Raw genomic sequence first — 11,449 nt, 5'->3', positions numbered from 1 at the left:
AAACAAAACCTGAATACTATTATCAAAGAAGAGGCAATGTTTTAGATACATACTTGAGTTTACTACATCTCCAAGCCCTCAGTTGGCCCCTGCTGCCCTCCACTGGTTCTGGAGAGAGATGGACAAAAGCCAGATAAATGCTACATTTCACTACACGTGGACTTTAGCCTCACATCCCTATGTGGAGTTCTGGAAAATTAGGCACTAGGTGTGTGACAAGGGCTCCTTTCCTTTGGGTTGACTACAGGCCTTGGGCCTAATGCAAGCTGCTGGACCCTTGGCCCTTTTCCCAGAGACTCCCGCGGTAATGTTACCACACAGTTGGCTATAAAAGGCAAGGACAGACAAATCTATGGTAGAGCACATTGCAGAAAGAAATAAGGAATATTTGCCTAAAGACAAGTTTTTTTCTACTCCTCTTACTAAAGCTGCATCCTTAGAAACACAGCTTAATTTTTTCCTGTCCTGTTTGAAAATATAGCACTTCTTTGAAGGTGGAGGACGAGAGGGACTTTGAGAGTTGGAGACCTGACAAAAGGCCCATGAGCAGACAGAACAGAGGGCAGACTTTTTTCTTGTCAGCTTTTAGCTAAGGAGCTGTTCTGCTCCTTGGTGAGGAAGAAATATTAATTTATTTTTTTTATTTTTTTTTTAACGTTTATTTATTTTTGAGACAGAGAGAGACAAAGCATGAATGGGGGAGGGTCAGAGAGAGGGAGATACAGAATCTGAAACAGGCTCCAGGCTCTGAGCTGTCAGCACAGAGCCGACGCGGGGCTCGAACTCACGGACCGCGAGATCATGACCTGAGCCGAAGTCGACCGCTTAACCGACTGAGCCACCCAGGCGCCCCACGACTGCTTTTTAAAATGTTGTTCATGGGTCTGACAAAACCTAGATCTCTAATATTTTTAAGCCCCCAGCCCCTGGGACACCGCAGCTCTTTTCCATTTTTGCTTAGACACAATTCATTCTGTGCAGCTAATTAAGCTGAAGAAGACTGAGAATAAAGTTTGAAACAAGGTTAATAGAGTTCTTTGCTCAGTATATGGTTTCAGTTTTTATTTCATTGACACTGATTTGCACACAGAAAGCAAAGTTGTTTCTAGAGAACTAATCACGGCTTGTGGCTGGTAATCTTTGATGAAATTGGATTAAAGATTCTAAATGGCGGCATGATGTAAAAATAAAAACAAAAATCTGGTATTTTATCCTTTAATTATACCGGAATTAAAAAATAAATTAAAATTTTTTCTAAAATCTAGAAACTAACAAAAAATTTCAAAATTAAAAAATTAAAATCTGGCATTTTAGAGGAATGGATACACCCAACACATGCTAATGGTCTACAACTCATTACAAAAAGAATCCCTTGAAAAAACAAAAGTACATTAAAAATATGATGGCTTCTAAAATAACTTTTTCTAGGATAATGATTGTGTTTCTTATATTAGATGTAGGCATGCTTAGTGGGGTGGGTATTAAATAATTTACTTGTAGCATTTTAAAGATAAACTTAAAATTTCAGTGTAATAAGAAAAACACCTTTTTTTAGAATGGATATATTCATAAAGGACACATCAATGGGATCAACAAACGAACTGAGCTCCCATCTATGGCAGTTCATCTAACCCTGTGATTACCCAGTTTCCTTCTATTTCCACTACCGTTCTCAGGAAGCGGGACATTCATTCATTTTAATGTGACACTCATCAAAATAATCATTCGTTTGCTCGTTCGTTCTCTTCGCATTTAATGAGCAGCTTCTATACGCCTAGTACTTCTTGCTGGGGCTGAGGACAGAAAATGCATGAGCTAAATAAAAGCCTGTCCTGAAAGGTGGTTTTTGGCTGAATTGTGTCCCCTAAAATTCATGCACTGCAGCCCTAACCCCCAGTACTTCAGAATGTGACCGACTTGGAAATAAATAGAGGCCATTAGGGTGATCCCTAATCCAATATGACTAATGTCCTTATAAAAAGAGAGTAGGACACAGACATACACAGAGAAGATGGTGAAGACACAGGGAGAAGACAACCATCTACAAGCCAAGGAGAAAGGACTCAGAAAAAACCTACCATTGCCAACACCTCCAAACTCGACTTCTAGACTCCAGAATTGTGAAAACATCAATGTCTGTGGCTGAAACCACCCAGTCTGTGTCCTTTGCTACGCTGGCCCTTGGCAAACTAATACAAAGGCTCACACTCCATCAGGGGAGACTGACATCAAACTGTAATACCCGAGAAGAGCAGCTAAATTAGAGATAGGCACAAAGTGCAAAGCAACAGACCGTAGCATCAGTCGGCCGTCCCGGATGTTCTGGTTTTAGGCTCTTATTCCAGGTGAAAGGGTATGCTAACAAAGCCTCCTTACCATTTCGAAGACATTAACAGACTAACACGCGCTCGGCAGCCTTCCCATGTTATTTCACTTTATCCTCACATAAATCTTGCAGCCTTTTTGAGCGTCCCCATCGTATAGATGAAGTCAGTTTCGATAAGATAATTAACTCGTCCAAGATCACCCAATTAACAACTCGAAGAGCCAAGTCCCTACAATTCAACATTGTACTTCCCTACGTCTGTCTGCCTCTCAAACAAAACTTGGAAGAGGTACTAAGGAAAGCAGACCACATCGCGGAAGCTTTAGCAGTGTGTTCTCTCTGTGCACTGCACAATTCTGCAGGTGTGCAATCATCTCTGAAAAGCATGCTAGACAGTGGGCGGTGGCGGTTCTAAGTGTGCAAAAAGACTAGCTTGAACAGCTCTGGAACAGTTTCTCAAAGTTACAGCAAAACCACAGTGACGCTTCTGATAATGCAGAGCACAAACTTAAAGATCAGGATCAACGGTAATGATTCCAACTTTCTCCCGTTTCCTTACTCATTGTACACCAGGTCCTTCAAGTTCCTTCGGTTCCATACTCACGACTTAACTACACACAGGGATGCTTCTAAGAGGGCAGAAAGCATGCACGTGCACTTCTGTGTGGAGCCCTGACAGAGGCCAACAGGGAACTGTACAGGAGCCAGCGCAGGGCAGATCATTACTTTGGGACAGATGGGAGGGGAGATCAAACCAGAAGAATAATAATGTATTTACCTGTCTCTTCGTCTATTTTGAAAACACCAACACCAGAACCATCTCTTATGGAATAGCGGATCTCCCCGTCTCTTCCTGTGTCCTCATCGTGAGCAGATACTGTCATTACTGAGGAACCAATAGGGACATCTTCTTTCACTACCCCCTTCTCCACAAAGCTGGAAAACACTGGTGGGTGTAAGTTCTCATTCACATCAATGACCTCAACTTCAACATAGCAAGTGGAAGACAGAGAAACCGGCTTCCCTTTGTCTTTGGCCCTCACGGTGAGATTGTACACTTGCTTCTTCTCAAAGTCCAAATGCTGGACAATTCTGACCGCTCCGCTGAGTTTATCCACATCAAAGTGTCCTTCTCCGTGGTCCAGCAGACTGTATCTCACTTGGCTAGACTGACCTAAATCGGGATCATAGGCCTCCAACCACATGATTATGGTTCCTTCTGGAAGGTCTTCGCGAACTTTCACACGGTAATTAGGTGGAATGAACCTAGGTGGGTTGTCATTAACATCCTCTAATGATACTTTCAAAAGAACAGTGGAAAGCAACTGGGGTTCTTCTCTGGCTTGATCCCTGGCTTCAATCTTTAAGTAATGCACATGCTGTACTTCGCGATCCAAAGGGGACACAATTTTAACAACTCCAGTCACGCTGTCAATGGAGAATTTATCTGTGTCTGTGAGAATAGAGTAGGTCACATGTCCATTCGGCCCTAAATCTTTATCTGTGGCTTCAACCTGGATGATTTCACTATCTATCTCTTTGTCTTCGCTCACTTCCACAAAGTAGCTCTCCTGTAAAAACTCCGGGGGATTATCATTGGCATCCAGAACCCTGATGTCTACAAGACGCCAAGCGGCCTTCTGTGGTATACCAAGGTCAGATGCTGTAATGTTCAGGGTGTACTGGTCTGTCGTTTCACGGTCAAGCGGAGATAAAATCTTCAGCATTCCAGTTTCCATGTCAATTACAAAGCAACTGTCCTCGTTTCCTCCAGAAATGGCATAGACCAGTTTTCCATTGAAGCCAGTGTCCAGGTCAGTAGCATTCATGAAAACTATGCTGGCACCCACTGGATGGTTTTCCTTTACCTCAACACCAGTGGGGAGAGTACTTCTGAACTGTGGCGCGTGCGCATTGACAGAGTGGGAATCAAAGAAAATGTCCTCGACCTCTCCCTGACTGTGTAACTTATTTGCCTGCAGGAGTTTTTCCGCCAGCATTTTGGCGACGCCCGTCTCTTCGCACTGCAAGTGTACTGGCTTGCGACTAGCAGCCACAGTCATGTTGATGTATAACGGTGTGGCAAAATTCTCTCCATCTGTGGCCGTGATTCTCAGGCTGTGAAATGACACCTTGGTCCCTAAGCCATCCAGTAGCGACTGCTTTAGGGACAACACCCCAGAGCTGGGGTTTAGGCTGAACAAATCTAGTTCGTTTCCAGCTTCAATCTGGTATCGGACCAACTGAAGTTCGTCAGCATCAATCGCAGAAACAGTAGTTATTTGCTCCCCCACACCTAGATCCCTGGGGATAGTTCCTTCACAATTGATTTTCTCAAACAAGGGTGTGTTGTCATTCAAGTTATTGAGGGTCACCGTGGCGAGGACTTCAACTTCCCGGCGGTATGGCAAGCCCCAGTCTGACGCTCGAATCCTCAGAGTATAAACCCGAGGCATCAGCTCATAGTCCAGGTTTTCTGAAGTACTCACGGCACCAGTGAAATGGTTAATGACGAAGGGCACGTGGTTTAAATTGGCAATACTGTAAGTCACATAGCCGTTCTCCCCCTCATCGGGGTCCACAGCACTCACGCTCAGGACCGTCGTACCAACGGGCACGTTCTCATCGAAAGATGCTTTGTAAGCAGTCTGGGTAAACTCGGGGGGATTGCTGTTTGCACCTAAGACTTTAACCAACACTCTGGTCGAGGCTCTCCTGTCACTTGTTGTTACTTCAAGTTCAAAATGGGATGCCTGCTGTCTTTTAACTGGCTCCAAAATGGAAATGAGACCAGTGTTGGGATTTAAACTGAATTTAGCTTTCCCAGGGGTACTTTTGAAAACATACCTCAAATGAGAATAACTAGGCGTGGCTTTCACCATGACCACAGGGGTATTGGAAGGAGCAAACTCACCGATTTCTGCTCTATAAACATCCTTTTCAAACTTGACTGGCCCAGCTTTGAACTGCGGAGAAGTCACATGAATTACTTTCACAGAAGAGAACTGGGGAGGGGTTCCTTTATCTTTAGCCTGTAGTGTCAGATTGTAGCCGAAAGGATGACTGTCCCAATCAATGCCACCAACTGCCTTGACTTTATATTCTTTACTCCCTGGAGAGGACCTCACTGTTCTAAACTGTTGAAGGAGGTCACCTGCCACAATGCTTAAAGAAGCTATTTCCCCATTGGGCCCCTGATCACAGTCGTCCACCGTTACGATTGCATATGTTGGGTCCTTGTCCAGTTCTGATGGAGACAGCGTCACCGCCGTGATCACAGGAGCACATCCGTTGGCCTGTTCCACGTGAACCGTCAGCTTAGCCATGCTGCTGATACCGCTGCTACCATACAATTTCATCCCACGGTCCACAGCAAGAATCTCCATCTCATAGAGCTTGGTCTCTGCGTAATCGAGCCTACCAGTTAGAACTATGGCACCGCTGGTCGGGTGAATAGCGAACACATCTGTTCGATCTTTGAAACTGTAGTAAAACTCTCCGTTGGTTCCTATGTCTGCATCTGTGGCGCTGACTCTGGCAATACTGGTCCTTATGGCTGTGTTTTCAGGTAACGAAACACTGTACGAGGTGGGGGAGAACAGCGGTCTCAAGTCATTTGTATCCAGCACTTGCACCCTGACCTTGGCTCGGGCTTCAGCATTAGTATTTTTTTCAACTGCTTTGACTATCAATGTGTAATGGTCTTTTACTTCCCTATTAAGAATAGCTGTATTTCCTCCTTTGGTCCTTATTCTTAAGAAGCAAAAGTCTCCAAGGACATACTCTTCAGCTTTGAAAAGGTTTTCGTTGTCCCCGGAGATAATTCTGTACCTTAACTCCCACAGTGGATTTGTAAGGTAAATACCCATCTTTACAGGATGGCCCACGTAGGTTTTAGCTGCAGAGTTTTCGTGCACAGTGACATTGTACTGGAAATGCGTAAACTGGAGAGGACTCTGCTCAGGGGTTTGGCTTCCGTCACCGTCTCCAAAACGCTGGAGGAGCAGGAGCAGGAGCAAGGCCACAGGTCTCCCCATCGCTTAACCCTCAGGAATCTAAAACACAGGAAAGAAAGAAGAATCGTGACCTCGAAGAAATAAACAAGGCGGCACGTAAACTTGTTTCGGGAGTTTTAGACTTTGCATTTTAATGAAGTATTGTACATATGTATGAAATACAAATATGTGCCATAGTTTTTAGATTTTTTTCCGTTGTCCAAGTATCAATACCTCTAACATGTCTAGAATTACTAAGGAACAATCTTTTTCTTGTACTTTGAGGACTCAAGAATCGTAAGGAGCTTCAGATCAAAGACTCCCGCCAGCTACATGTAACACCAAAGTTGAATTGTTCTACTTGATTCTTCAAGGCAAATGGAACCAACTGTGACAAAGGGAGATAACGAACATTGTCTAGGTTTATTTATACACAACAGATGAAATGCCCAAAAGCTCACAAATTTCATGCTGCCACAGTATCCCAAGCACAGGAAGCTTTGAAGAACTGATTCAGACAAGACCCAACCTGAAAGGTGGTTTCATAGGACCTCCCCTAATGACATTCTATAACCTCATCTCAAAAGTGATCCAGAAATTATTTCTTTCTAGGAATAATTTAGTTGACTCCCTCCAAAACATAAGGGTTTACTGTCTCATTTAGCATTATGTAACTATTTAAAGGTATTAAAATACTTATAAAATCATTATATCATTTTGATACTGAGGTCACTTCTAAACCAACAGGAGTCAAAGAGTCCATTTACAAATGGGAAACCAGCAGCCTGATGTCAAACAGCAAAGCGAATCTTACCAACCACATCAATGTTTTATCACCACTGCAGTCAACAACCAGTGTTCACAACCAAACACAAGACACACACACACACACACACACAGCTAGAGCATCCAGGCTGACACACAGAGAGGGCCCCATGAACGCAGCAAGGTGGTCGGCCCCGCGGAGAAGGTCAGAGGGGAAACGGGAAGGCAAGGGGGCATTTGAGAAAGGGTTCCCTTTAGCACGCGGAAGGTAGGCAGTCCTGCGGGCTGGCCTTCCGGAGGAGCAAGACAATTATTTTCAAACCCACCGTTCCGCTGAATGCCAACAAATTCACCTTGCAAATCAACGCAGCCTCACAAAACACCCCAGCACTCTCCAGAGAGGACAGCACTGCACCCTCAAACAAGTGCTCCCAGAACGGGAGCCCCACCCAAAGGTGAAAGCAGCAGCAGACTGGAGGGCTGGTTGAAGAGCCGGCGGGAATTCGCGAGGCAGCATTCACAGTATCTTCACCGCACGCCGTCAGTCATTTCATTACATTAGGGAAAAAAGAAAAGCCCTCCTTCACACAAGGCTTAACGGATGCTCAATCACATTCCAGGCGGGCCCCCTGACATGTGCCTTCGCTCTCATGCCATCTCCTCAGCGATAAAGTCAGGAGACCATACAGACATCCAGCCTCCCGGAGAACGATGATCACTTCAAAATAAGAAAACAGTTTCCTCACAAAACAATCTCTTCATGTGGTCAACAGTTCTAATATTCAGGGAAATCTGAATGACATAATGATGCAGGAACGTTCTCTAAACCAGGGAAAACTTCAGTTCAACCTACAGGTATGGGGAGCCTAGTTCAGGACAGACTGTGGAGGGTACGTGAACCAAAGACTATTTCCAGATCCTGAGGCATTTACGAACTAAGAGCAATATAGAGAGAGAGAAAATGCTTTCAGTAACACTTAAAAAGCTCATGTGAAAGAAGCAAGCACAGTGCTTCATCCCAGAAGACTTGTTACTGCTATCCACTTTACAACAAAGTATTATGCCGGGATTCTATTGTAAACAATTAAAATATTATTGCTTAATTCTACACATAAAGTATTATGCAGCCACTAAAAAGAATAAGCCGCCACTCTGAATGGTGGTACCTAGAGATGTCCAGATATGTTAAATGGAAAAATTAAACTGATCCCATGTATGTGTGTAAAAAAAAGGCGGGGGCGGGGGGGGGGGATGAATTGTGTGCACAGTATATGAATATGCTGAAAAATGGAAAAATTCTGGATCAAAAAAAAAAAAAGTCAACTGTCAACAGTGGTAATTTGTGGAGAACAGGCAGCTAGGTGAATGTTCATGCTTTATTTCCACGACTCTAGCTGAATATTTTAGCACAGGTGCAGGCCATCTGTTCCACTCACTCACTCCCTTCATCAATTATTTGACTTCATTCAACGAATATTTAATGCTATGTGCTAGGAATCGTTCTAGATGCTGGGGATACAAAAGTGAGCCAAAGCAGCAACAAATCCTCATGGAAGACATATTTCCTGGTGAGAAACAAGCAAAGAGTGTATCCCATGCTGATGATGAGGCACTAAAAAGACAAATAAAGAAGGGCAGGAGACTGGTCGGGAACCTGAAGGGAAAGACAGAACTAAATTCAAAAGGCCCAAGGGGCACCCGGGCGGCTCAGTGGGTTAAGCGTCCGACTCTTGATTTCCGCTCAGGTCATGATCTGAAGGTTCGTGGGTTCCAGCCCCACATTGGGGTCTCTGCTGTGAGCATAGAGCCTGCTTTGGATCCTCCTTCTTGTTCTCTCTCTGCCTCTCCCCCCTACTTTCTCTAAAATAAATACACACATACATAATACATAAATAAGATTCAAAAGGCCCAGAGTGCATCTTAGGATGTTCGGTGTTATCCTGCTCTCCACCCACTCAAAGCCTGTTGTATCTCCTCCAACTCACTCCACACTCTCCCACCAAAAAAACAAACAAACAAAAAGTTTCCAGACTTTGCCAGTGTTCCCTGGGGCTCAAAATCACGTCCAGTAGAGAGGCATTAGTCACAAAAACAGAGACCACTGTGGCTGGGGCACAGATGAGGGGAGAGCAGTAAGGGAGTTTTTTTTTATATATAAATTTTAACCTTTAGAATCATTTTAGATTTACAGAAAAGTTATGAAGACGGTCTCTCCTGTTGGTAATCTCTCCCATTATTATGGTGCACTTGTCACAACTAACAAACTAGAGAGGAACAGGACCTAGGGAATTATATGAGTTGTTTTGGAAAGTTAAGGTGAAAATGCCCACTGTTACCCAAATAATGATTCTGAAGGGGCAGGCTGACGTGTGGGAGAGGTCCAGCCTGGAGACACAAATTTGAGAGTTGCCTGAATATACAGAGCATGCTATTTCAACCACAAAACTGACTGAGATCATCCAGGGAGAGAGCACAGGTAGAGAGGAAAAGAAAACCAAGCACAGAGCCCTGATGACCCACGCCCCAAAATGTGGAGGACAGAAGAGGAGAACATGAGACGGGACAGCAGTCAGTCACTGACGCAGAAGCAAGAAACAGTGGTGTTATAAAAACAGGATGGGTCCGTCAATCTTTCTGAACATCTGAAGCCTCACATTAGAACTTGGCAATGACGCATACACACTGGCTGCTACCGCGCAGCTGCACACACTGCTGGCCGGCCCCGGACACGCCCTCGCCCCCCAACCCGGCACGAGGAAAAGGCCAACACATCACATTACTGCAACAGTTCCCTCCCCACCGCATCTCGGCTGCCACCCTGCTCTCACAGCTGCATTCCCCACGCCTGCTCACCTTCCTGAACCCACGCCGCCAGCGGATCTTCTCAGGGACAGCTCAAAGCCGGACTACCCCTGCTGGACCACCCTCAACAGAAACCGTTCAAAACCCGGAATTTACTCTGCAAACCTGGCTAACAGAATGCCACTGTGATTAGGATCAATGAGTAAGGGCAACTTTTTACATCAGACAACAAAAAAAATCCATGGGGCGCCTGGGTGGCTCAGTCGGTTAAGCATCCAACTTGATTTTGGCTTTGGTCATGATCTCACAGGTCGTGAGATCGAGTCCCACACCAGGCTCTGCACCGGACGGCATGGAACCTGCTTGAGATTCTCCCTCCCTGTCTCTCTCTGCCCCTCCCCCGCCTCACTCTTGCTCTCTCTCTCTCTCCTGCTCTCTCAAATATTTAAAAAAAAGAAAGAAAACAATTCACTTTTTAGGAGGTATTAACCTTTAGTAAAGGAACCTAGAACCGTGGACTCAGGTTCTGCTACAAAATGCGTGATCAAAAAAGTGGTGGCTGTTCCCCTGTGCAAAACAAACAGCAAAGCTGAGGAAGGAAAAAAAAAAGATACTAATACCATTTCTACTGAAAAGTACATTACCTAGAGTTCATGCTTATGAAAATTAAACTCCAGAAACGATTTTAGCCAGAGGCTACACTTTGATATTTAGAAGGTGATCATACTACTTCAACTCATTGTAGTTTAGGCTTTCTTCTATGCATTTTGCAAAGTGAAAACCAAGAATGTTTACTTAGTGCAGCCTGTAGAGGAAAGGGCCTCAGGTCCGAAGCTAAAATATCTTTAGTATAGATTTCTGGAAATCCATAAATAAGAGAGAAAAATAATTTTTCTAGTAGAAATCAGATATTAACGTGCTCATATTTCTTCATTAGGGAGACCTTCACATAGAGTGTTCTAAGTCAATTACCGTGACTGCCCCTTCATCACAAAACCGAACACAGCCCCAGTGCTAAGAACAAAACTGCATAAATTCAAATATTTAGATCTAAAGCTGAAGATTCAGAAATGTTGCATATGCTTCCATGATAGGACTAGGTGGGACACAGCATTACACATGCATAAAATCCCCTAAATGTTGTACATCTATTACTTAGAGGTCCCAAATCTTAACATGCCTTCAGCCCGCCATGCAACAGGCAAAAAGTAAACAGCATCAATGCCACCTGTGATGATAAACACACACAAAAATATTCACCTGAAGAACTCTGTGTTCTCCCTCGGCGTGCCCTCCCACATTCTCCCATTTTGTATCAGCAGCAGTGAGAGCACTCACTAGAGTTGAACTTATTACTGAAATTCAGAGCTTAATGTTCAGTTTGAATAGTGTCACATTTTTAAAGTATTTTTGAAGATGTTTCAACTGCAGGGAAGATAACCACAGTTTCAAAGAAAAAAGTCACCAAAAAGCCAGTATGAAATGTAAATGACTCCTGTTTTTTAAAAATAGTGTTTATTAAATGTTTAATGGTCTCTAAAATCAATAGGGAGGGAGGGGG

At 44.1% G+C, this 11,449-nt stretch overlaps 1 protein-coding gene across 4 annotated transcripts in view; it reads right to left on the bottom strand.

Moving 5' to 3' along the window:
* The window catches only part of FAT1 (FAT atypical cadherin 1), a 143,041-nt gene that overhangs the window by 112,923 nt on the left and 18,669 nt on the right, over window positions 1-11,449 (bottom strand). For all 4 annotated transcript variants that reach the window (XM_049631770.1, XM_049631771.1, XM_049631769.1 and 1 more), the window contains one exon: window positions 3,105-6,381. In XM_049631770.1, the coding sequence (XP_049487727.1) occupies window positions 3,105-6,363 (3,259 nt within the window). In that variant the 5' untranslated portion in view covers window positions 6,364-6,381. The remainder of the gene's footprint in view (window positions 1-3,104; window positions 6,382-11,449) is intronic.

The sequence above is a fragment of the Panthera uncia genome, chromosome B1 (assembly GCF_023721935.1).
Source record: "Panthera uncia isolate 11264 chromosome B1, Puncia_PCG_1.0, whole genome shotgun sequence".
Classification (NCBI taxonomy): Eukaryota; Metazoa; Chordata; class Mammalia; order Carnivora; family Felidae; genus Panthera; species Panthera uncia.
The sequence above is the reverse complement of the archived record's forward strand: the minus strand, read 5'-3'. Positions and strand labels throughout refer to the sequence as shown.